This window comes from Hemiscyllium ocellatum, chromosome 5 (genome assembly GCF_020745735.1).
Source record: "Hemiscyllium ocellatum isolate sHemOce1 chromosome 5, sHemOce1.pat.X.cur, whole genome shotgun sequence".
In the NCBI taxonomy this organism is placed as follows: Eukaryota; Metazoa; Chordata; class Chondrichthyes; order Orectolobiformes; family Hemiscylliidae; genus Hemiscyllium; species Hemiscyllium ocellatum.
The window spans coordinates 63,760,747-63,788,293 of record NC_083405.1 but is presented as its reverse complement, the minus strand read 5'-3'; the positions used below and the strand labels follow the sequence as shown (position 1 = coordinate 63,788,293).

The window sequence follows — 27,547 nt, the reverse complement described above, 5'->3', positions numbered from 1 at the left end:
CCTGTTTTCCCCCTCTTAATGAATCCCCTTGTCTTCCTTTGCTGAAATCCAAACTCCAGTCCTCAGATCTGCTTTTATTAGCCAATTTGTATGTCCCTTCAAATCTAAGACTACCCTAATTTTCCTTGCTAGCCATGGTTTGGCCATTTTTTTTGTCAGGAATGAATGAATAAATAAATATTGTAGTTGATCATTTAAAGAGGAGAAGTAAGCTGTGTAAGGAATTAGAGCCAGAGCACTAGAGTGAGATTAGTGAGGCACAGGGTGGGATCAGATTAAGGGGAAGTGCAATATAAATTCATTTGTTTTGCCTGTGCATATACTTGAATGCACAGAGGGTGATAAATAAGGTTAATGAGCTGCAGATGCAGATAGCCATGTAAAAATGCATAGTTTGGTGATGCAAGGCCAGGCTCCGAAAGAAACATGACTGGATATTATATAGTCATAGAATCCCTTCTGTGACTGCCATTCAGCCTATTGGGTCCACATTGACCCTTCAAAGATCATCCCACCAGACCCACCCCCTACCCTACCCCAGGGCTAATCCATCTAGCCTGCATATCCCTGGACACTATGGAAAACTTAGCACTGCCAGTACACCTAAACTGCACATCTTTGGACCGTGGGAGAAAATTGGAGCATCTGGAGAAAACCCAGACATGAGACGACTGTATGGAGCTTGCACATACAGTCAGCCAAGGCTGGAATCAAACCCAGGCCTCTGGCGTTGTGAGGCAGCAGTACTAACCACTGAGTCACCATGCCATCCCAATGGAGTGTAAAATGTGGGAAACAAATTAATGTGAGCGGTTACAGTAGTGGAGAAGTAGGGAAGTGACATCTGCAGATGTTGGAGATCAGAGTCTAGAGTGTGATGCTGGAACAGCAGAGAAGGTCAGGCAGCATCTGAAGAGCAGGAGGATTGACATTTTGGGCATAAGCCCTTCATCAGGAATGAGGTGAGTGGGCTGGGAGGCTGAGAGATAAATGGGATGGGGTGGGGCTAGAAGGAAGGTAACTGAGAATGGAATGGGTAGATGAAGGTGAGGAAGAAGGTGATAGGTCGGAGAGGAGAATGGAGAGGATAGATGGGAAAGGTCAGGAGGGCGGTGCTAAGTTGGAAGTTTGGGATTGGGATAATGTCAGGGGCGGGGGGAAATGAGGAATCTGTTGAAATCCACATTGATCCTCGTGTGGTTGCAGGGCCCCATGTGGATTTCAAACGTCTTCTCCTTTTCCTTCCTCCCCCCGTCCCCCGTCCCCCCCCGTCCACTAGCTTATTCCTGATGAACGTCGAATAACCTGCTCCTTGGATGCTGCACGACCTGCTGTGCTTCTCCAGTGCCACACTCTATCAACTGGACAAATGTGGCTGGACAGTTGGTTTGCAATGCAGAGTGATGCCAATAGTGAGAGTCCAATTCCTGCACTGAGGTTTATAATGAGGACTCTCCTTCTCAACATTCCCCTCACCTGAGGCATGGAAGCCTCCTGGCTGAATCACCACCAGCTGTCTCTCTCTCTCTCTTTTTCTCTCTCTCTCTTTTTCTCTCTCTCCCTCTCCTAAAAAGGTAGACCTTCCAGTGTGGTTAGGCCACTGTTGGAATATTGCATGCAATTCAGGGCTCCCTCTGGGAAGGATGTTGTGAAACTTGAAAGGGCGCAGAAAAGATTTACAAGGATGTTGCCAGGGTAGGAGGTTTTGAGCTATAAGGAGAGGTTGAATCGGCTGGGCTGTTTTCCCTGGAGTATTGGAGGCTGTGGGGGGGTTGGGGTGATCTTAGAGAGATTTATAAAATTGAGGCACAGCTATAGGATAAATAGATAATTGTCTTTTCCCTGGAGTGGGTGGGGTGGGGGAGAGCGGATTCCAGAACTAGCGGGCATAGTTTTAGGGTTGGGATATGTGGTTGGCATGGGCAAGTTGGACCGAAGGGTTTGTTTTCATGTTGTACATCTGACTCTGTGCTAACACCTTCCTATTGTTCTCTAAGACACTAGCTTGTAGGAAAGTTAAAGTATTAGAATGGTGTAAGAATTATAGAATTGTAATGAGTTGTTAATATCCTAGTTTGTCAGGATAATTATAATGTGGAAGACAGAAGAAAAACTTTAAAATGTTTATGAAAATGTGCTGCATCAATATATTTCCATCTGAATGAGAAAGCAGGCAGTGCTGCACTTAGATTGTGAAGATGTTGGAGTAGAATGGAGCAACAAATGAAAATGTTTCGATGCTGAGAAACTTTAGTTACATGAATAGATTAAGGAAGCTTGGGCTGTTCTCCATAGGAAAGAAAAAGTTGAGAATTGACAGATGTAGAAAGAAATTCCATCATTAGAGAAAGTGAGTAACAAAATAACAGACATGAGAAATAAGTTTTTTTGTTACGTAGTAAGTAGTTAGGAGCTGGAATGCACTGAAAACGTAGTGGAGGCGGATTCAATCATAACTTTGCAAAATATTTGGAATAATTAATTGGGATGATGATTTTCTGGCCACATGGAGAAGATGGGGAAATAGGTCCAGCTGAAATGCTGTTGCAGAGAGCTTACATGGATATAATGTGCCAAATAGTTGCCTCCAGTGCTATATAGCTAGTCTCTGATTATTGATTCACTGATCTTCGTGAATCTCTCTCTCTCACTGCACCCCTCTGAATTTTAATTGCTGTGCAAGTGCTACTTTCAATCAAACAATATTTAAGAAATTGAACTGTTTTATTCAGTTTTGTAAAAATTCAGACATATAAGAAATCAAATCAGGTGGTTTGTTCAGAGGTTTGCAAGGAATGTAGCAACTGTTTACAAATACAGGTCATTCTGCTATAATGCACGTTTTGTTAATGCGAACTCATTATAACGCGATTGATGAATTGTTTCTAAAGTGCAAACTTTTAAAGCATATATTGATTATAATGTAATTCCAGTCCCATTAGTTTAAATGGTGCTGCTATTACATGATGATCTTATAACACAGGGTTGCACAAGAATGAAAATACTGTATTATAGCAGAACCAACTGTAAGACCTTGGGTTTACTTATATGCCATTAATAGTTGTTAGAGTTGATTTTAGAGTACAGTCACATAGCTTTTTTTCATTAATATTGGATAAATTGGTTCACTAATTGTAATAATAACCTCATCATTCAGTCTGCAAAATAGCTTGTTGGTGTAAATTTCTTGAAATAGTTAAGAGATTAAAAGTTAAGTCATGGTATAAACAGGGAAGTTAGAATATGAACAAGAAGAAGAAAGCATTTGGAATTGCATCAAATGACAGTCAAGTTTAAAGAAAGACCATGTGATCTTGAAATATGCTTTGAAGTGGCAGTTAATCCCATGATCGAAGTGAATAGAGAAGTTGTTTGATCTATATTGGGTCGTGGGCCATATGTTCTAAAAATATTGACATCACAAAGCAGCCCTTTTCACCTCTATAAAATGCCCTAGCTTTTATGTTGCCTCAACATATATGTTGTTGAAGCCCTCATGCAAGCATTCATTCCTCTAGGCTAGTTCATTTCAATGCAATTCTGGCCACACGATCAACAGGTTATTTAATGCAGACTTGACCATTCAGAAATATTCTGCCTATTGGTAATGCCTGATGGAAGCAAGCCTCTTGAGGTTGGGTGGCTTTTAATGTCATAGAGATGTATAGCATGGAAATAGTCCCTTCAGTCCAACTTATCCATGCTGACCAGATAACCCAACCTAATCTAGTCCCATTTGCCAGCATCTGGCTCATATCCCTCCAAAATCCTTTCTATTCCTATACCCATCCGGATGCCTTTTAAATGTTGCAATTGTACCAGCCTCCACCACTTCCTCTGGCAGCTCATTCCATGCACGCACCACCCTCTGCGTGAAAACATTGCCCCACCAGTCCCTCTTATATCTTTCCCCTCTCACCCTAAACCTATGTCCTTTAGTTCTAGGCGCCCCCATCTCAGGGAAAAGACTTTGTCTATTTACCCTATCCATGCCCCTCATGACCTTCTAAACCTCTATAAGGTTACCCCTCAGCCTCCATTGCTCCAGGGAAAACAGCCCTAGCCTATTCAACTTCTCCCTATAGTTCAAATTCTCTAATCCTGGCAACAGTCTTGTGAATCTTTTCTGAACCCTTTCAAGTTTCACAACATCCTCCCCATAGGAAGGAGACAAGAACCACACGCAGTATTCCAAAAGTGGCCTAACCAATGTCCCACACAGCCACAACATGACTCCCCAACTCCCACACTCAATGTCCTGACCAACAAAGGAAAGCATACCATAAGCCCTCTTCACCATCCCATCCACCTGTGACTCCACCCTCAAGGAGCTATGAACCTGTACTCCGAGGTCTTCCTGCTCAGCAACACTCTCCAGGACCTTACCATCAAGTGCACAAGTCCTGCCAAGATCTGCTTTCCCAAAGTGCAACACCCTGCACCTATCTAAATTAACTCCATCCGCTACTCCTCAGCCCATTGACCCATCTGATTAAGATCCCGCCGCAATTTGAGGTAACCCTCCCAACTGCCCACCACACTCCCAACCCTGGTGTCGTTTGTAAACTACCAGCTATACCTCCCATGTTCACATCCAGATCATTTATATAAATGACAAAAAGCAGTGGACCCAACACTGATCCCTGCAGCACTCCACTGGTGACAGGCTTCCAGTCCGAGAAACAACCCTTCACCATCACCCTCTGTCCTCCACCACCAAGCTAGCTCCGCACCCAAATGGCCGGCTCTCCCTGTACTCTGAGATCCAACCCTGCCAACCAGTCCCCCATGGGGAACCCCTCTGAACACTTAACGAAGTCCACACAGACCAGGTCCATCGGTCTGCCCTCTTCAGTCCTCCTTGTCACCCTTTCAAAAAACTCAATCAAGTCCATGAGACATGATTTCCCACGCACAAAGCCATGTTGACTATCCCTAATCAATCCTTGCCTTTCCAAATACATGTACATCCTGTCTCTTAGAATTCTCTTCAACAACTTGCCCATCACCGACATCAGGCTCACTGGTCAATAGTTTCCTGGCTTGTCCTTCCCACCTTTCTTAAATATTGGTACCGCATTAGCCAACCTCCAGTCTTCTGACACCTCACCTGTGACTATCAATATCTCAGCAAGGGGCCTAACGATCACTTCCCTAGCTTCCCACAGAGTTCTAGGGTACACCTGGTCAGGTCCCGGGGATTTATCCACCTCGACATCCAGCACATTCTCCCCTAATATGGACATTTTTTTTCAAGATTTCCCCATCTATTTTCCCATGTTCTATATCTTCCATGTCCTTTTCCACAGTAAATACTGATGCAAAATACTCATTTAGTATTTCCCCCCATCTCCTGCTGCTCTACACACAGGCTGCCAAGCTGATCTTTGAGGGGCCCTATTTGCTTCCAGTTACTCTTTTGTCCTAAAATGTGTTTGTAAAAACCCTTTGAATTCTCCTTAACCCTATTTGCCAAAGCTATCTCATGCCCCCTTTTTGCCCTCCGGATTTCCCTCTTAAGTATAATCCTACTGCCTTTGTACTGTTCTAAGGATTCATTCAATCTGTCCTGTCTGTACCTGATACATACTTCTTTCTTTCTTCTTAACCAAACCTTCAATGTCTCTTGTCATCCAGCATTCCCTATGCCTACCAATCTTTCCTTTGACCCTAACAGGAACATACTATCTCTGGACTTCCATTATCTCATTTCTGAAGGCATCCCATTTTCCAGCCATCCCTTTACCTGCAAACATCTGTGCCCAATCAGCTTTTGAAAGTTATTGTCTAATACCATCAAAATAACAGAAATACTATACTTCTGGCATCTCTGCCATTTTATCAATATAACCATTATTTCTATTTTCAGCTGTCAAATTATAATTTAAAGGCACAACACTGAAAACATGAAGCAAAAGCCGAAATGTTAAAGCAGTGTATTGATCAGAATCTGAAGAGGGCACAAAATATTTTGAGTCGCCATCCTGTTTAAGAACTGAAATGTTTCTGTGCTCTTGAAAAATATGCAAACAAAAAAAACTTTCTCAAATTATTAATGTTAACAAGTTCAAATTACATTAATAAATGCAGAAGTTACTTTGCAAAGCTGATACAAGGATTGAATGAGAAATGATCTTTAGCAAATTAGTATTCTATATAGATTCTTGTCTTGTGCTTGCTGATTATAAATTTATATGGAACTAATTTTTGATTCACTGGAAACAAAAGGTGGTCATTATTTGTGTTTTTGTTTTTACAGTGTATGTTGTAGTGAAGGGATTGGTTTGTGTTACACTTGAATTTATTTTAAGCTGAAATTAAGCTGCTCACCTATTGTTGTTTTTGTCTTCCTGGCAGTTGCTGCGACTGTGTGCCATCCAACTAGTTATTGCATCCAATCTACTTCTCCATTATTTGAATCAGTACCATGCGAAGGTTTGCATATTGTAAGGTGGTTTTGGCCACCTCATTGGTCTGGATGTTGCTGGATATGTTCCTACTGCTTTACTTCAGTGAATGTAACAAGTGTGAAGAAAAGAAAGAACGAGGCCTACCTGCTCGTGAAGGTAAGGAAAACCCAAATAAAAATGAAATATTCTTTTAGAAGATAATGTGCTGAAACCCAAGTCAAAATTACATATATCTTGATCTCTAACTGTAGTATTGCTGACTATTATTCGAGAAAGTAATCTGATACCATCATTTACCAAGACTTTGTTCATCACATTATGGACTAGACCAGAGCCTCCTGAAGAACGTAGCTTGGACTCCAACTTAAAGCAAATCTGAAACGTTGTATTCCAGATGCATTTCAATTGGTCAAACTGCTCGACATTAAGTAAAACACAATTTATTTAAATGCTGTAGTTAAAATGCAGCAAAAGAAAGAAGAACTTAGAAAATTTTATTGGAAATCTTGATAGAATAATAGATACAGTAACTATTACTACTTAACTATTCCAATATAGTAACATCCCATAAACACACCCTTTGCTAAGAAGCAAACTTCAGAAATTGGATTTTATCTCTTGAGTAATCCAGCAGCATAGAAAGAGATCTCCAGCTTTTTGGCTGTACAGGTTATTTTGCTATAATGTGGTAGTTGTATTCCTCTGCACTGGTGCAGTATAGAAAATCATGCTATAGAAAATGGTGCTGTGCAAAATCTCTACAGAAATTTGCAATACCCATTCAGTAGAAAGTTTGCTTATCCAAACAGCATCCACAATTAATCAATCATGTTATAGCTAATTAGTGTTAACGAAATGCTCAATATGTCAGAAGAACCTGTAACGGAGAGGTGGAATGATAGCTTCTATTCAGACTTATAACAGCAACTGCTGAAAGCTAACTAAAAATCCTTGATCTGTGAGAGCTTGATTGCACTTACTCAGTCTGCTTCTATTGTTCCAATGTTTTTCAAAACAAAAATTCCTAGGCCTCCCAAGTTGTTTACCTTTTCATAGTTTGCGAGACATCAGTCCTCCAATCTTTCTCTAAAAGGAATCAGGCAAAAACACACCTCTGAAAGCCAAAGCATTGTCACAATCAGAAGTAACAGTTGCTTATTTTAGTTTTAATTTGATGTATTTTGATATGACATAATCCATGAATGCTAAATATACTTTATTTGGTTTGCAATCAGATTTAAATTTGTTTTAGCAAGTTATGAGAAGATGCATACTTGTTTATCAAATGCTCTCTCTATTTTTAGTATTCAGTACCCAGGAAGTCTAATGGTGTTGTTTGCAAAACATTTTCCTACATTGGGATTAAATATGTATTTGGCTCAGTGTAGAGATGTTATGTTCTAAGTGTCTAAAATGATGAAGGAAATGTTAAATTGATGTTGTGGGTCTTTATTTCCCATTAATAAAGAAGTGACATTTTGATCCAATTAATGTAGTGATATTCAAATGAATGAAACACTAAGCTAATTTTTCTGAAGAAAACAGATTTTATCAGTGTTTTAGCTTTATTTCTGTTGAAGAATGAAAAACAACTTGAATTGAATTTTTTGCTAGATGGGATTCTGAATTTTTGAGTGGAATTTTACTGAACCATTCAGGAATTTGTCTGCTGACTGGAGAACCGAAAGACACCTTTGCCTCTTCTAGGGATGAGCAACTAAATCATATACAAATCAGAGTGGTCCCCACCCTGCATTTGATGCCCTCTGTATGTTTTGAACTGCTGGCCAATCAGAGGCAGTTTGTGTTCAGCAACACCACAGAAGAGGCCAGGGCTGCTGCTGCAAGAACATCACCAGACCGTATCACAGGGTTGTGGAGGATCCAGGGCAAGGTAGAAAGGTCATCCAACGATCTTTCCATGCAGAACATTGATATGCTGCTGCACCATCTTAATAAATGCTTGCTTAATATTTTGTGGTTTAATGCTCATGTCATCTGGAATCATTTTAAATAGTTGAAATAAACCAAGTATTGTAAGCCAAGGTATATTGTTGAAAAACTAATGAAGACCGTAGTGCAGTGTATGGTAATAGTAAAGAAATTTGGGTTGATCTTGACGAACAGCCAAAATATTTTTATAAGGCTACCTAGATTAGAAGTGGGGAAGATTAAGCTCAGAAGGGCAGTTAGATACTCTTGAAAAGGTTTAAGACAATGAGTGGATATTTGAGGAATAAGCAATAATGAGTTACCGAAGAGAGAGAGTTTGTGCAGTATACGCACTGTGTCTAGCAGTTACCATGGAGCAGGCACTGCTGCAAGTGGCTACCTGCAATGCCCATGCATCATTTTTGTAGTCTCCTAAATGAAAACCATGGTTGTGCAATACCTGGGTTTTCCAGTACTGCTACAGCAAAGAATTTCTCTTGCAGTAGCTTTTGGGAACAAATGAATGGGTAGTAGAATTACATCAAAGTGAGGACTGCAGATGCTGGAGGTCAGAATTGAAGTGTGGTGCTGGAAAGCGTAGCAGGTCAGGTACATCAGTCTGTTTGCCATTCATATTTTGAGAATTTGGATTTTATCTCCTTTTTCTATTTGTAACAATTTTGAAAAACTGAAGTCAAAACTCGTCTTGTGTTATACTTTAATATTATGCTTGCATGGTCCAATAAGCTAATGCCTTTTCAGACCATTCCATGTTCTGTTCTTTATAGAATCATAGAGATATACAAGCATGGAAGCAAACCCTTTGGTACAACTCATCCAGGCCAACCAGATATCCTAAATTAATCTAGTCGCATTTGTCAGCATTTGGCCCTCTCAACCATCATATACGCATCCAGATGCCTTTTAAATGTTGTAATTGTACCAGCCTCTACCACTTCCGCTGGCAACTCATTCCATACATGCACCACCCTCTGCTTGAAAAGATTGCCCCTTTGGTCCCTTTTTAATTCTCTCCCCCCCCCCCCCCCCCCCTCAAATTTATGCCTTCTAGTTTTGGACTCCTCCACCCTGAAGTAAAGACTGTGTGTCTGTTTATCCTATCCATGCCCCTCATGATTTTATAAACGTATGCAAGGTCACCCCTCCAACTCCAATGCTCTGGGCAAAATAGTTCTAGCCTATTCAACCTCTCCCTATAGTTAAAACCCTCTAACCCTGGCAGCACTTTGTAAATCTATTTTGCACCCTTGCAAGATTCTCCATCTTTTCTGTAGCAGAGAGACCAGAATTGCACACAGTATTCCAAAAGTGGCCGAACCAAAGTCCTGTACAACTGCAGTATGACCTCCTAACTCCTATATTCAATGCTCTGACCAATAAAGAAAAGCATACCAAATGTTGCCTTTACTACTCTGCCTACGGTGACTCCACTTTCAAGGAACTATGAACCTGCTTTCCAAGGTCTCTTTTTGTTCAGCAGTACTCCCCAGGACCTTACCATCAAGTGTAAAAATCCTGCTCTGATTTGCCTTTCCAGAATGCAGCACCTCGCATTTATCCAAACTGAACTCCATTTGCTACTTCTTAGCCTATTGGCCCATCTGATCAAGATCCCATTGTAATCTGAGGTAACCTCCTTCGCTGTTCACTACACCTCCAATGTTGGTGTCCTCTGCAAACTTACTAACTATACCTCTTAAACTCGCATCCAAATCATTTATATAAATGACAAAAAGAAGCACTGATCCTGTGGCACAACACTGGTGTCAGGCCTGCAATCTAAAAAGCCGCCCTCCACCACCATCTGTCTAAATGGTTAGCTCTACTTGTATCCCATATGATCTAACCTTGCTAACCAGTCTACCATGAGGAACCTTGTCAAACTCCTTACTAAAGTCCATATGGATGACATCCATCACTCTATCCTCATCAATCCTCATTGTTTCTTCTTCAGAAAACTCAGTCAAGTGAATGAAACATGATTTCCCATACAAAGCCATGTTGACTACCCATCATTGGTTCTTGCCTTTCCAAATACAAATAAATCACGTCCCTCCAAAGACTTGCCCACCATCAATGTCTATTATTCCCTAGTCTTTCCTTACTATCTTTCTTCAATACTGGAATTACATTAGCTAACCTCCAGTCTTCTGGCTTCTCAGCAGGGGTCCTTGTTTCCCTAGCTTCCCGCAGAGTTCTAGGGTATACCTGATCAGGTCCGGGGGATTTGCCCACCTTCATGTGTTTAAAGTCATCCAGCACCACCACCTTGGACATTTTTCAAGATGTAACTATTTATTTCCCCACATTCCATTTCTCTGTATCCTTCTCCACAGTAAACACTGATGCAAAATACTTGTTTAGTATCCTCCCCATATCCTACTGTTCTTTGTTCAATGCTTTTGCCTGTTAATCTAAGGCAAATATTTTCCTCAAGTAAGCTTTTAAAGTCATATCTCCTCTTTTTTTGCATTTTTTTTTAAAAACGGTGATAGGAACATTTGGAGCCCATTGTCTGTTTACTGCAGGAAAAATACATTGCCATGGAGAATGTCCCTACCAATCACTTTTTGCTTAACAACCAGCACTGTCCTCTCATTCCTTAGTCTCAATGTTCTTTTGCCTTTTACATGGTATTTCTTAGAAATTATCTGACAAGTGCAAGGTGTAAAATTTTGATAGTTTTTATTTCAACAGTACTCCAGTTTTGTATTGCCAAGCCTATTTGTAACAGCATTGAAAATGCTTTGCATAACAGTGCAAGCTTATCTTTGTGTAAACAGTTCACTTTCTTTCAATACAGCATGTAGCATACTGAGGTGCCTTCTACACTGTCATTTGGAGTTTATTGACAACATTCATTTCATTGTCAAGCATACAGCACAAGCAGTTTTACATGAGAGGGTCTCAAACAGCAGCCTTTTCCCACTGAGCCTTTGTGACAGCTGCTCCATGGCTTGGTCTGTGCATAAGCACGCAATCCTGGTCTTTACAATGTGTCAGTCATAGACATCTCTTGTAAAAGATAGTCAGCAAGCAGTGCTTGATATTTATCTTTGATGTGACCCTTGAAACAGTCTGTGCCAGAATACTGTTATGTATTGCTCAAGATGAACACCTAGAAAAACTGCTGTTTCTTTTCTGTTTGGAACTATTTTACAAAGGTATATACCAAAAGGACGTGGTGATTACTCTCTTGGCTATGTAAAAATTCCAAGCCCTAAAATTTGTCCTATAAACCTCTTATCTTCTCAAATGTTTCTAAAATAATAACTTTTTCACCAAGTTTTTTTCTTGTTCTAGTATCTCTTTGTGTAGCTTGGTATTGTTTGCTTAATTAGAAAATGCTGAATGGAGTTACATATTGTACTTGTTATAAGCAGGGTTGATTTTGTCTGCATTCTGGTGAATGATGGCACTGCACTATAAGAGCTTGTGCAGTGGGCTGTGGGATGTTGGGTGGGAGTGGTGAGCTGACACTGGTGGTTAACAGCTACATAATAAGGAGGATCACTTTAAAAGGGTATCTTGCGCTGAGAGTCAGGGCATACCAGCTCACCATTCCAGTATAACTACAATCAGAGCCAGCCTTTGGGCTGTGTGGGGATCTGAAAGAGGAGGACCTTTCTGAAATGGTTGCTCCTGCTGTAATAGAGGAAACCTGCATAATAATTTGTATAAAACGTTGGTTGCAAATTTTAAGTATAATGAGTAGACCTGTTTTAATTGAGAAGAATGTATGTGCAAGAGGTAAGAAGGATATTTTGTGATATAAAAAAACTGATCTGCTTACTGATGGAGAGCTACCAGCTCAATTTCAGTGTCCCAGGTACTAAATTATAAAGGCCCGATGCTGATGAAAGGACATGTCAGGAAAGCGGAACAAGAACTAAAGTGCTCTTAACGGATTGTATGCAACACATACAATCTTTGTTGGTCTTTGGACTCCGGTGAGTGGACTGCTGGTAGCAACCACATCTCCCAGCTATGGTAGCTGATAATGGAGAGCTATTGGCAGTTTTAGTTGTGTCAGAGTCCCAAATCACAGAAGGTCCTGATACTGATAAGTTGGGCATTTGTTTCAAGTGACCCTTTCTCAGAACTGATGGTAACTAGGATTTTTTTTAATGCAGAAGTGGGGAGGGGAGGGGGAAGGTGGATAGGAATGCACAACAGGTAGAGATAGAGCCAAAAGAGAAGAACAGTTGGAAAGACAACAATCAGCCACTGAATAGTTAGTGGTGGACATTCTCCAGGCTAACAATGGGGCTATTTAATAGCAGACCATGTGATAACAAAAAGAAAGTGAGGACTGCAGATGCTGGAGATCAAGAGTCAAAACATGTGTCACTGGAAGCGCACGGCAGGTCAGACAGCATCAGAGGAGCAGGAGAGTTGACTATTCAGGCATAAGCACTTCATCAGGAATAAATGAAAGGCTTATTCCGAAAACATTGACTCTCTCGTTCCTCAGATGCTGCCTGACCTGCTGTGCTTTTTCGGTGTCACATGTTTTGACATGTGATAACAATGCATGGTGTGTGGGGTTGATGCAAGACATGGAAGGAGGTGTCTCAAGCTCTAAAATTGTTGAACTCAAGATTGGGTCTTGAAGGCTGTAAAGTTCCCAAGTGGAAAATGAGGTGCTGTTTTTTCAGCTTACACTGAACTTGCTGGAGCACTGCAACAAGCGTGAGGCAGAAATGTGGGTCAGGGAGCACAGTGTGTTGAAGTGGCAGGCAACTGGAAACGTTTTTGTTTTGCAGATGGCATGTAGTTTATTCCGGGAAATGGTCACAGTCTATACTTTGTTTCTGCAATGTAGTGAAGGCCACGTTGTGAGCAGCGAATACAGTTGACTAGATTGAGTGAAATATCAGTAAAGCATGGCTTCACCTGGAAGGTGTGTTTGGGCCCTAGCATTTTGAGGAGGGACAAAGTGAATAGCTGGTGTTGGAGTTGCAGAGAAGGTGCCATAGTGCTGTGGAGTGTTATTGGGAGTGAAGGAGGAATTGGACCAGGGTGTCCCGGAGGGAATGGTCCTTGCGGAACCTGATGGGGGAGGAGAGTGGGTGGCATTCTGCTGGAGGTGGCAGAAATGGCAGCTAATGATTATCTGGATGTCGATGCTGGTGGAATGGTAGGTGAGGACAAGCGGACTCTACTGTTGTGGGAGGGAAGAGAGGGGGTGAGGGCTAACACGTAGGAGATGGGTTGGATTCAACTGAAGGCCCAGTCAACTAGGATGCTGGGCAATCCTTGGTTGAGGGAAAAGGTTTTGGTGGCCCTGTTGTCAAAGTTGGCATCAGCAGAACAGATGTAATGGAGAATGGAATAGTCGTTACAGGAACTGGGTTTGAGGATGTACAGTCAAGATAACTGGGGAAGCAGGTTGGTTTGTAATGGGTATTGCCTATTGCCAGAAATGAAGGGAGGAGTCAGGTGAGAATGGGGTGGAGATTAGAAGTAAAGTTAATAAACTGTTCCAATTCCAGGTGAGAGTGGGAAGCAGCTCTGGAGAAAGAGTTTTGGGTGGATTAAGTGAATAGTTAGTAAATTTTAAGTTGATCAGATTAGAAGTCTGAACCTATGTAGGAGCAGCAAAAAAATGAGATGATGGAAAATGGTCAACTTGCTGCAGGTGTAGCAATTCCTCAGATTTTGCACACAAGCCTATTTTGTGATTTGGCTTATTAACTGCATGTGAATTTTTCAACTTCCTTTAATTTTGAATTCCTTATTGATATCCTGGTCGACATCAATTCAAAGCAATAGAATAAGAACTATAATATACTAGGTATGCTGCTTAGCTATAACGTGTAGGGATTTTCTTTGCTTAGCATACAAAAGCTGATATTTCAACTTTGAATTTTTCTGTGGTGAAAAGTTAAATTGACAAGTATTTGTAATCTGGTGTTCATGTTCATTGAAGTTGTCCAAAGATTGTTTCTTTTGTGTATTTATAGTGTCGTTTCAGATTTTGAAACCCTTTCCTCAAAGGATGGTTGACTGATAAAAAATTTACAGAAGTTATGGATTTAATGTTTTCATTTACTCATTTAACATGTTATGGTATCGCTGACTAGCTAACATTTATTCCCCTCCTTAATTGTCATTACAAAGTTGGTAAGCCACCTTCATAAATTGCAGCAATGTGTAAGACAGTAATAATAGGAATGGAATTCCAGTACTTTAGCCTAGTGATAATGACTAAGAGGTAATTCCAGATCAGGATGATTTGTGACTTGGAGGGGAACTTGCAGGTGGTCGTCCCTTGCTTAGCTGTCCTTATCCTCCTCGGTGGTACAGGTCACTGGTTTAGAACGTGGTGTTGACAGAGTCATGTATTGTTTCTGCAGTGAATCTTGCAGAGAGGACAAAGTTTTGTACAATACAATTGCTGTGTGGTCATGAGGGAGTGAATGTTGAAGATGGTGGATAGGTACCAATCAGGTGGACTGCCTTGTCTTGTATGGTGTTGAGCTTCCTCTATGATATAGAAACCGCATTAAACTGTCAAGTGGGGAGTATTCTATCACATTTGTTGTAGGCCAGGCCAGACCCCCTCAAAACATTTCAAGAAAGTAGCCTGAACCCTAACTTTGTAGTTGTTTTAAGCAGATTTTGTGGATATTTCAGGAGTGATGCAGCTGGTCCAACCACTTAGTTTTAAACAAAACAGAATTTATTTGCAAGATTACCAAATGAAACGCAAACAAAGAGAACAGAGTACAGAATAATTTAACCTATTCAAAAACCCAACAGATTATTCCAATTTAATGATGCTGATCCAAATACTTGGAACAATCTCCAGTAACACCCCTTGGCAAAAAAAGTCAAATCAAATACAGGGTCTTAAAGGAGAGTGAGATGGCAGAGCGATTCAGCATGGAACACCACCTTCCATGCAGCCGTTTCTTGGATTAGCAGCCTCAAAATTGACTGCTTTCAGTGAACAACCAGACTGTTCAAACCAAACCAGAGGAAAGCTGAGCTGGGAGATTTGGCCGCTCCCCTTTCATTATAGAAGTGTTTATTTTAAAAACTTGAAAACATCCTCAAGTAGTTAAACCCAGACTTTCTAGAATCACTGCATTTGTGACCTCTCTGGGGCAAAGAAATGCAAAGGACAGCATACACTTCTGACTTGTGCCTTGTAGATGGTGGACAAGCTTTGAGGAGTCAGGAGGTGAGTTACTCACTGCAGAGTTCCTAGTCTCAATCCCAGTTTGCATGATGAAATGAGTTGTTTTCATGGATTCATCTTCATTTTTCTCCTTTTTGGGATAATCCTTTGTAGCTGCCATACTCATGTAAATTGTTTAGACTGTTAAAAACAGTCTAGATTAGAGTGATGCTGGAAAAGTAGCAGGTCAGGCAGCATCTGAGGAGCAGGAAAATTGACATTTCAGCCAAACAGTGTATGAACAGCAGCATTAAGTTGGGATAATCTGTTGGATTTTCAGATAAGTTGTTATTCTGTATTTGTTTTTCTCTTTTTTGTTTGTGTTTCATTCGGTAATCTTGCAAATAAATACTGTTTTGTTAAAAACGAAGTGGTTGGGAAAGCTGCATCTCTCCTGAAAACCTTTTTTAGTCTGTTTTTAAAGGTTCAATTTATAGGGTCGACTAATACATGGGCACTAGATTTGAGGGGCTTAAATTCATTTTGCAGTTCGCAATACTGTGTATTATTAGCAGAAGTCAATTTGATCGCTCAATTAATCCCAGGTAAAGAAGAAAAATACAATGAATTATGGTAAAAGCAAAAGAAACAATAGTAAGTAAATTTTATTTATACATATCGGTATAAAAATTTAGCACGTCAAAGATTCATTGAACTCTTTCAAAATCATACTATTCAACACTGTCATGGCCTGGTATAATGGCACAATTAAAATGAAATATTTGTTAAATTCTGAATGTGTAAGCGTCTTGAACTTTCCTACCAAATTCTTCTGTTTTCCTCCCATTTACTCTTCTGTGTTATGAACCTCAGCAACATTAACAAATTTGGTCAAAGAATTAAAGATATATATGTAGCGAAGATATCTCACTCTTATTCAGATATAATTAAAATAATTAACTTTTGAACAGTATTAGCTTTTGGATATATAGTGAACAAAGTTTGCTGAGTACCAATAGACTTCGTACCAGTCTGAATGAATGAATTAAAACATACTGTAGTAAACCATTTGGACTACCAGTAAGTAGAGTTATGAATGAATAGAGATGCAATGAGTAGAATTACCAGTATCAATGAATGAATGCAATTTTGTTTAAGTAGGTTAATGGGAACATGTAGTTTCCTTTGTAAGAGCTTTATTATGCAATATTGTAAGGTCAGCTTACATGAGATATACTGAAAGTGCAAGATTTTTTGGCCAAAAATAAGGGGTTGACTTTTACATGAGATCGCCTTTAATGGGGGTATATACAATATTTACAAATTAATATCTTAACTTTTTTTCAGGAAATCTGTTAAAACTATACTCTGTGCTTTTAGGTTAAAACCAAATTCTGATCTGAGAAGCTTGGCATTCTTTTTGGGTGTCCCTTGTGGTAGACTGATCAGCCAGGTTAGATTACCTGAAATACAGGGAGAACTAGCCAAGTGGATCCAGAACAGGCTCGAAGGTAGGAGAGAGAGGATGGGGGTGGAGGGTTGCTTTTCAGACTGAAGACCTGTGACCATTGGTGTGCCATAAGGATTGGTGCTGGGTCCACTTTTCTTCATTTATATGAATGATTTGGATGTGGACATTAGAGGTGCAGTTAGTAAGTTTGCAGATGATACCAAAATTGGAGGTGTAGTGGACAGTGAAGAAGGTTACCTGCAAGTATGACAAGATCTTGTTCAGGTGGGCCATTGGGCCAAGAAGTGGCAAATGGACTTTAATTTCGATAAATGTAAAGTGCTACATTTTGGGAAGGCAAATCAGGGCAGGACTTTACATACCTTAATAGTAAGGGGAGTATTGCTGAACAAAGAGACCTTGTACTGCAGGTTCATAGTTCCTTGAAAGTGGAGTTGCAGGTAGATACGATAGTGAGGAAGGCACTTAGTATGCTTTCCTTTTATTGGTATGAGCATTGAGTACAGGAGTTGAGAGATATGTTGCGGCTGTACTGGGTATTGGTTAGGCCACTGTTGGAATATTGTATGCAATTCTGGTCTCCCTTCTCTAAGATTGATGTTGTGAAACTTGAAAGGAATCACAAAAGGTTTACAAGAATGTTGCCAAGATTAGTGGGTTTGAGCTAAAGAGAGAGGCTGAATAAACTGGGCCTGTTTTCCCTGGATTGTCAGAGACTGAGGGGTGACCTTATAGAAGTCTATAAAATCATGAGGGGCATGGATAGAGTAAATGGACAAGGTCTTTTCCCTGGGGTGGGGGAGTCCAGAACTAGAGGGCGTACATTTAGGATGAGATGGGAAAGATTTCAAAGGGACCGAAAGGGCAACTTTTTTACGCAGAGGGGGTACATGTATGGAATAAGCTGTCGGAGGAAGTGGGTGGTGGCTTGTACTATTAAAGCATTTAAAAGGCATATGAATGGGTATAAATAGGAAGGGTTTAGAGGGATATGGGCCAAGTGCTGGCAAATGGGACGAGATTAATTTTGGATATCTGGTTGGCATGGACAGGTTGAACTGAAGTGCCTGTTTCCGTGCTCTACATCTCTATGACAGGAGTAGCCAGTTATTTTTGTTCTGTTATTGGTAGCTGTGCCCTCAGTTGCCTCAGCCCCAAGCTCTGGAATTCCTCCCTATCCATCTCTGCCTCTTCACCTTTTGGGTTCTTAAAACACTTAACCCAGAATTTGGTCATATGTCCTAGTCACTTTTATGGCTTGGTATATGGCTTTATTTTATGATCTTGTGAACAATCTTCAGATATTTTACTATGTTTCTGGTGCTTTATAAATGTAGGTTGTTCTGTTTATAACAATCTCAGTAAGCATTTTGAACAACTATATGAAGTTGTTTAATATTGTTAAAGAAGCGTTCCCATGTGATTTCACAAATGAAGTGAATAAGTGCTTTACCTTTGCAGTGCTCTAACCTGCCTGTAATAGTAAATTGGAGTTGAAGATGCCATCACAATGATTCTAATGTGACTAACTTGTTAATTTTTCTGCTGAATTGTTTTCATTCATTTTATCGTATAATCAAATCTTAAATGCTTTAGATACTAAACACAACATAACCCAGTCTGTGACCCTGTAATTTCTAAGTATTTAAAACACTCTTGTTTCAACTCAAATGATGTTTTGGTGGTTCATATCAAAAGAATTGACATTCGCTTGCAGAATGAAACTGTCTGCACAATAGTTTGGAAGGTGCCCATGTGATACTTGAATGTAACAAACTTTCAAAAGAGTACTGTCTGGTCTATTAATATGCTAAGGAAAGATAATGAAAATTATGCTCAGCATATATTTTAGTCTTTCAGACAGTGACTGTAGTTTTTTTTAAGTAATTTATCAAATGAAACTGCTTTAATAACAAAACCTTTCTGTATTTCAGATGTGATACAGAAGCCACAAGAAGGCCCTGGAGAGATGGGTAAGCCTGTAATAATTTCGAAGGAAAATCAAGAAAAAATGAAGGAGATGTTCAAAATCAACCAGTTCAATTTGATGGCAAGTGATATGATAGCACTGAACAGAACTCTGCCCGATGTTAGGTTAGATGGGTAAGTATGATGATGTGTTTTTAATGTTTTTAGTTTTCGTACATATTCTATGCGATGTAAGATCCTTTAAAACTGCATAAAATGGGGAATTGAAAGCTTATAATACTTTTAGCAGTTTTTAAAAAAATTTGCTTTGCAGGATATGGGCTTTGCCACTATGCCAGCCATTTATTGTCCTTCATTGGCGGGTGGTTACCTGTCTCCTTTAAACTGTGGTGGTGATGGAGCTGAGGTATACCCACAGTGCTACGCTATTTTTTTTCAGAACTGTACTCTGACAACAATGAACTACTTTTATCCAGCTTTAGCTTGAAGTATACTCTTTTCAAATCCAATTTACAGTACTTGAGTTTCAAAAGCAGCTACAGTTAGAATTCTATTTTTAGCTTACCCTGACACAAATGTCATCAAGGTTATGTTTAATTAGGTCTTAATTTCTTTTAGGGATCCAACCTACACATTTTATAGCTTTTAAATTACCTAGTTTTCTGCATAACTAAGTTCCTTTTCACATTGAGCAATGTTACATAAGTTCAACATTTTCCATTAACTGATTGAGGTGCACTTGTGTTGGTCGGGTCATGGAATTACTTGATCATCAGTGAGATGGGTCAAGCATAATAGCTCTAACATTTAGTAGAATAAAAACAAAAGAATTGTTACATTTCTACAGAAAAGCTTAATATAAGGAATGTATTTAAATTTTGAGGATCAATATTTATGCCATACCTGCCAGGCAATCACTGAAATTTAACCATCATCCCCTTGACAATTAGCAATGTCACTATATACAAGTCCGTCCTTTTTGTAATATTTTGGGTGACCAATTGACTAGAAACTAAGCTGGACTAGCTTTTATACAAGTGCGGCTTTAAGTGGTAGGAAAAAATTATATCCACTCCTCACCCAACCACCTGATTGAGAAATGGAAAAATAAATTGACACCAGTTGGCATTCTTTTCGAAAGTATCTCATTTTGAGTAATTATGGAAAGTCAAATTTAATGTACAGTTTATTATTAATATCAGATTGTAATGTTTCCACTGAATCCTTAAAGCTTGGCATGCCAAGAATGAAAGAAACTCTTTTCCAAAATGCCTGGAATACTTTGAGAACTAATGGATTTAACCCAGAGGATTATTTCATTGATTCGGCAGACCAGCAGAGCCATGTGCAGTATAGTTACTACTTTGTGGGGCCAATGTGAGAAAATCTTCAACAATCCAGCATGCACAAAGGGCTGTGAAGCGGATCTCCCCTCCACGAATCAGTGTGAGTGGGTCTAACCTGTAACCATGATCCAGTTCAGAAATTCAGATAGGACTTGATGTTACCTCGCAGGAAGCCAGTAGGCGAATGTTTCCAATGTATCTTAACTAGGGAATTTCGGTTAGGTGAAGTAACAATTTTATTGAAATGATCAGATTTTAGGCAAAGTTAGGTTGAGAGATCCAAGTTAAAATTTAATAAATGAAAAATAATTAAAGCACAAACATGGTAGAGTAAGTAATATGTTGCAGCTGCAGAATACATGCTCTCATGGATTCAAGACAAACCCCTCCAGTAAAAGTCCTATAATGTCTTCTATTTAGTTTTTGTAGCAGAGAATTCCACTAAAGCTTGTATTTTTGGCAGAAGTTGTTCTTGCTCTTCTGTATGTCATTGATAGATTACCTAAGCTTTTCTAAGCCACATTTTGCAGATTTATTAGTAATCAACTGATAGTAATTTTCTAGATAGAGATTTTATTTGTTTCAAGCAGTCTCATTAAGTGTTACTCAATGCCAGTATGTTATCAAGGTAAACCACACAATTAAGAACACTGGTTACCAATTGATTTATCAGTCTCTAGAAAATGGCTAGAGCATTTTTAGTCTCCATGGCGTTGTTTGATGTTGCAAATGAATGTCTGGTGTGACAAAGGCTAATGTCTCTTTAGCTCTGGTGTTAAAAGAACCTGCCAGTATCCTCTTAACCAATATTTTAGTACTGCTGAGAAAAGATGCACTTTTGTAACCTTTATCTTGTAAATTGCCTTGGTGTTCGCACAATAGATGAAAAACAATATACTGGGTTTTGGAGGAGAAAACTGATAGGTTGGTAATTGGACCCTGGCAGATCCATTACAGTGGAGAATGCACCATTTAATTGATAACTGACAGTAAACTGCCAAGCCTTATTTTCAATTTTAAACCAAGCAGGCTTAACTCTACTCAAGGCATTGCCCTGAGAAAAGACTGCAAGGACATGTGTATGTACATCGCATCTGTTGCAACTCAACACAGGTGACAGCTATTCTGTAGTTAATTTCTTTCTCCACCACATACCACAACTTTATGAAGATCTGATCAGTGAAACATGTTGGTTTGCACAAGTTGGATCTTCCAGGTTCCCACATGTGCTATTAGAACAAAGAAATGTACAGCACAGAAACAGGCCCTTTGACCCTCCAAGCCTGCGCCAATTCAGATCCTCTATCTAAACCTGTCACCTATTTTCTGACTGTCTATATCCCTCTGCACCCTGACCATTTATGTATGTCTAGATACTCTTAAATGACGCTATCAAGCCTGCCTATACCACCTCCAGTGGCAACGCATTCCAGGCACCCACCACCCTCTGTGTAAAGAACTTTGCAAGCATATCTCCCTTAAACTTTTCCCCTCTCACTTTGAACTTGTGACCCTTAGTCCCTCACTCTGGGGCATGGGGGTGGGAAGCTTCTTGCTAACTACCCTATCTATACCTCATAGTTTTGTAGACCTCAATTAGGCCTCCCTCAACTGTCATCTTTCTAATGAAAATAATCCTAATCTACTCAACCTCTTTTCATAGCTAGCACCGTCTATACCAGGCAACATCCTGGTGAACCTCCTCTATACCTGCTCCAAAGCATCCACATCCTTTTGGTAATGTGGCGACCAGAACTGTATGCAGTATTCCAAATGTGGCTGAACCAATGTCCTATAGAACTGTAATGTGATCTGCCAATCCTTGTACTCAATCCTGTGTCCAATGAAAGAACCCATGCAGAATGCTGCCTTGTCCACTCTATTGACTAGATTTGCCACCTTCAGAGAACAATGGACCTGAACACTACCATGTAGTTCGCTGTAGAATTGGATCTTCTAAAATATATCACCTTACCTTTTGAACTCCATCTGCCATTTCTCCGCCCAACACTCCAATCTATCTATATTCTGCTGTATTATCTGGTAGTCCCCTTTACTATCTGCTTCTCCACCAATCTTAGTGTCATCTGCAAACTTGCTAATCAGACCACCTATACCTTCGTCCAGATCATTAATGTATATCATAAACAACAGTAGTCCCAGCATGGATCCCTGTGGAACACCACTAGTTACAGCTCTCCATTTTGAGAAACTCCCTTCCACTACTACTATTTCCTGTTGCTCAGTCAGTTCTTTATCCATCAAACTATTACACCCTGGACCCCATGCAACTTCAATTCTCCATCATCCTACCATGAGGAACCTTATCAAGCGCCTTCCTGAAGTCCCTGTATATGACCTATATAACCCTTCCCTCATCAATCAGCTTTGTCGCTTCCTCAAAAAATTCTATTAAGTTGGTAAGACATGACCTTCTCTGCACAAAACCATGTTGCCTTGCACCAATAAGCCCATTTTCTCCCAAATGGGAATAGATCCTATCCCTCCGTATGTCACAAAGCTGGTCCCTTTTTCTAAAGGTTGCTGTCTTTGTTTTTTTTTTTGAGGGTCATAAACAGGACGGGCTCTAAATCAACTGGTTTGATACAAAGATAAAAGGGTATTGAGAAGCTTTTTTGTTCGTTCATAAACAGATGAGACTTTAGGCCAAAGCTTTTGGATTTAGAAGTAACCTGTAAAATGAAAGGGGAGTGGCCAGTCCTGGAAACTGAACTTAAGTTATAGGAGTTCAGCAGTGAGCTGTTTGGAAACTCTCTCTCCTTCTGCCCTTCTAACTTCGACCTGTAAGCCTTTGTTTCATTTTTACTGTGTTTAAGGGGTTTGTTTATTGGGACTGTTGTGTATATTCGGAACGGCATAATTAAGTCTGCTTTGGGATAGTCTGAGTTCTGTTTGTGTTCTTTATTCTATTCTTTGTGTTTCATTTCATAATTTTGTGAATAAATTTTTCTGTTTTAAAATCTAATAGTCAACCTAGCTAACTTTTTGGGTAATTTTCACTGTACATGTACCGAAACAAATTGCAAAGTTATGTACTGGGCTGTCTGTTTAAGAATGTTTTGAGTGGTCTGGTCTAGTCCATGACAAGTATCTTTTTCAGCAGCTTCCCTACCCCTAGCATCAGGCTCACCGGTCTATAATTATCTGGATTATCCCTGCTACCCTTCTTAAACAAGGCAACAACATTAGCAATTCTCCAGTCCTCTGGAACCTCACCTGTGTTCAGAGATGCTGCTGAGATATTTGTTAAAACCCCAGCAATTTCTTCCCTCGCTTCCCTCAGTAACCTGGGATAGATCCCATTGAACCTGGGGACTTGTCCACCTTAATGCCTTTTAGAATACCCAACACTTCCTCCCTCCTTACGCCAACTTGACCTAGAGTAACCAAACATCTATTCCTAACCTCAACATCCGTCATGTCCCTCTCCTCAGTGAATCCTGATGCAAAGTACTCATTTAGAACATCACCCATTTTCTCTGACTCCATGCATACCTTTTCTCCTTTTGACCTTGAGTGGGCCAACCCTTTCTCTAGTTACCCTCTTGTTCTTTATATATGAATGGCTTTGGGATTTTCCCTAACCCTGATTGCTAAAAGTATGCCATGACCCATGTTAGCCCTCTTAGTTCCTCGTTTCAGATTGGTTCTACATTCCTGATATTCTTCCAAAGCTTAGTCTGTCTTCAGTCGTCTAGATCTTATGTATGCTTCCTTTTTCCTCTTAACTAGTTTTACAATTTCACCTGTCATCCATGGTTCCCTAATCTTGCCATTTCTATCCCTCATTTTCACAGGAACATGTCTCTGCTGCACAGTAATCAACCTGTCTTTAAAAGCCTCCCAAATATCGAATGTGAATTTACCTTAAAACAGCTGCTCCCAATCAACATTCCCCAGCTCCTGCTGAATTTTGGTATAGTTGACCTTCCCCTAATTTAGCAGTCTTCCTTTAGGACCACACTCGTCTTTGTCCATGAGTATCCTAAAACATAGGGAATTGTGATCACTAATCCCAAAGTCATCCCCTAATGAAACTTCAATCATTTGGCTAGGCACATTCCCCAACACCAGGTCCAGTATGGCCCCTTCCTGAGTTGGACTATTTACATGCTGCTAGAGAAAACAAATTCTGCTCCATCTAGGCCTCTAACACTAAGTGAATCCCAGTCAATATTGGGAAAACTAAAATCTCCTATCACCACCCTATTGTTCCTACATCGCCCCATAATCTGTTTCCATAGTTGTACTTCTATCTCATACTTGCTGTTGGGATGATTTGGAGATGCTGGTGTTGGACTGGGGTGTACAAAGTTAAAAATCTCACAACACCAGGTTATAGTCCAACAGGTTTAATTGAAAGCACACTAGCTTTCGGAGCCACGCTCCTTCATCAGGTGATCTGCAATGCAGGGCCAAGATACCAGTGGACCCACAACAAGACATATTTCAGAAACAGGAGAGCTGAGCTGAGCAGAACTTTGCTTCCACAGGTTGGCCACCAACTGAAAAATCTAAATGTCGAAAACAGAAGCTGCAACCTAACAATCATTAACCCATGCAGGGTGTCTGCAATGAAACAGCAGTTATCGCAAGATGTGTGACTTTCAAAAAGTGATTTATTTTTAAAAAAACACATTCCATCATCTTTGTATTAGCCTCTTTAAAAACAATCAAGCTGAGTATCCACGATATTTCAAACACGACTCTGCAAACATTTATGAAATATGAAGCCACCAAAACAGTACAAAGACCAAGTTGGCTAAAGTAAACTGGGACCTTGGATTACGGAATACATCAGTAAAAATGCATGACCAGGCATGTAAGGAGCTATTTCATAACACTGAGCAAAAATGCTTTCTAATGAGAAAGCAAGGCACTTAACACACCTGTGGTAAAAAGAGAAGTTTTAAGGTAATATTGAATTATAAGAAAAACATGTCTGCCAAGATTAGAAAATTGTATTGAATATTAAGTAAAGAAAATGATTTAAAGAACGATGATCAATTTAGAGTATGATTGAAAGCTTGTCATAGAGATATGGAGAGTAGAGATTCCTATTTACTCTTGTTTAAATAGGAAAAGAATAATTAGTGTTGATTCTCTAGTAAGTGAGTCGAGGTAATTAATATGCATTGAACAGACAATTTTTATCTGTCTTCACTGAAGAAGATAAAAATAAAACCCCAGAAATAATTGTCGATCAAGAGATGAAAGGGAGGAAGGAATTTAAAACTCTGATCACCAAAGAAAAAGTACTAAGAAGATTAATTGAATTGAAAGCTGGCAAACCTCCAGGTGTTGATGGATGTCATTCTAGAGTCCTAAAAGGAAAGTTGCCAGCTGACATTGTAAATTTTTTTGTTTTAATTTTCCAAAATTCTGCAGATTCTAGAATGGCCCTATCAGTTTGGGGAATAGAGCATCTAATTCCTCTATCCAAGAAGGAAATTACTGGCAGACTGAACATACAAAACTACAGGCCAATTGATTGGGAAAATGTTAGAGTCTGTTATTAAAGAGGCTATGCCATGACACCGAGAACAACTCAATGCATTCTGCAAGCATCCATGTAGTTTTGTGGAAGGGAAATTGTTTGAATAATTTAGTAGAGCTCTCTTGAAGGAGGAGTAAGCAATGTGGATGAAAGGGGAACCTATGGATATAGTGTACTTGGATTTCTAGAAGGCATTTGATAAGGTGCCACATCAAAGGCTACTCCTCAAAAACAACTCATGAATTAAGGGGTGACATTATTAGCATGGTATAAGATTGATCAGCTAACAGGAAATAGTTTAAGCACAAATGTGTCATTTGGATTGGTAATTTGTAATGAGGAGTACATAGGGGTAAGTGCTGACTGCTCAACTATTTATGATTTACACCAAAAGTTTTAATGACTGAACTAATATGAGTTGCTAAATTTGCCACTGATGCAAAGAAAAATATGAAAGTAAATTGTGAAGAGGAGTTGAGACTGTAAAGGGGTATGGATGGGTTAAATGAATGGGAATGCACTTGATAGTTGGAGAAAAATATGACCTTGTCCATTTTGGCAAGCAGGCGAGAAAACCTATTGTTTGAATATAGGGAGATTGGAAAACTCGTACTGAGGTCGTTCTGGTACATGCATATAAAAATAAAAAGGCTGGCACAGAAACTGTTAGAAAATCAAAATGAATATCATGGTTCTGACAAGTGAAATATAATCCAAAAGCTGGGGTGATTTGCTAAAGTTGTATGTTACACTTGTAAAGCTATATGTGGAGGACTTTGTCTAGTTTTGCTTTTCGAAAGTACATCATTATATTAGCTCTTCAAAGAAGATGCAGTCAATTGATTCTTTGAATGAAGAGTCAAAAAGTGTGGTGCTGGAAAAGCACAGCCAGTCAGGGAATATCTGAGGAGCAGGAGAATAGAATAAAGGACTTTTCTACCTGTGTGAAAGATTAGAACTAGGAGGCAGTTTAAAAAATGAAGTCTCCCAGTTAATGAGGACGTGAAGAGAAATGTGGAACTCTTTTACAATTTGTGATTGAGGCATCCAAGATCACTTATTTGTAAAGTCCAGTTAGGATTCATTAATAAACTTTGAGGATCATTGCAAGTTTTAATTTCTGATTTGGTCTGGCATGTTATCCATGTCATAACAGTACACATGAATTAGGAGAGGTATCAAGACATATTGATTAAACATTTTCAATGCTGAGCTTGATAGATTCTTCACTGATAAGTGAGTCAAAAGGGGTAAACAGGAAAGTGGCGTTGAAGTCACCATCAGATCAGTAATCATTTTATCAAAGGACAGATTTGATAAGTGACCAAATGGTCTATACCTCTCCTAATTCATGTGTACTGTTATGACATGGATAACAAGCCAGACCTCAAAATTTATTAATTGATCCTAACTGGACTTTATAAATAATTGATCTTGGATGCCAAGTTCATGACTTGATCAAAAAATAACAATTTAACATTATTAAAGTAATTTTAGCAGAACACAGACGAATTGCAAGGCAATCTAATTAACAACTATCATCTAAGTCCAATCTTTTTTACTCACCAAGCACCACGCGCACTCAGACGACACAATTAAGGGATAAATTTAAAAAGAAAATTAGAATCTAAGTTGCCAGTTCAATAACCATTTCAATGATGAATTGGATTTCATGAAACCCAATAAGTTGTATTACAGTCACATAGAATGGTGTCTGTCTTGAATTCCAAAATTACCTGTCACTGGAAATAACTTCTGCAGATCTCCAGAAATGTTTCCTTATTTGTTATGGAC

At 39.5% G+C, this 27,547-nt stretch overlaps 1 protein-coding gene across 1 annotated transcript in view; it reads left to right on the top strand.

Annotated features, from left to right (window-relative positions):
* Nucleotides 1–27,547, top strand: part of galnt1 (UDP-N-acetyl-alpha-D-galactosamine:polypeptide N-acetylgalactosaminyltransferase 1) — a 133,917-nt gene that overhangs the window by 32,560 nt on the left and 73,810 nt on the right. Inside the window, exons 2-3 of the mRNA XM_060824820.1 lie at nucleotides 6,358–6,566; nucleotides 18,895–19,063. Of these exons, the coding sequence (XP_060680803.1) occupies nucleotides 6,428–6,566; nucleotides 18,895–19,063 (308 nt within the window). The 5' untranslated portion in view covers nucleotides 6,358–6,427. The remainder of the gene's footprint in view (nucleotides 1–6,357; nucleotides 6,567–18,894; nucleotides 19,064–27,547) is intronic.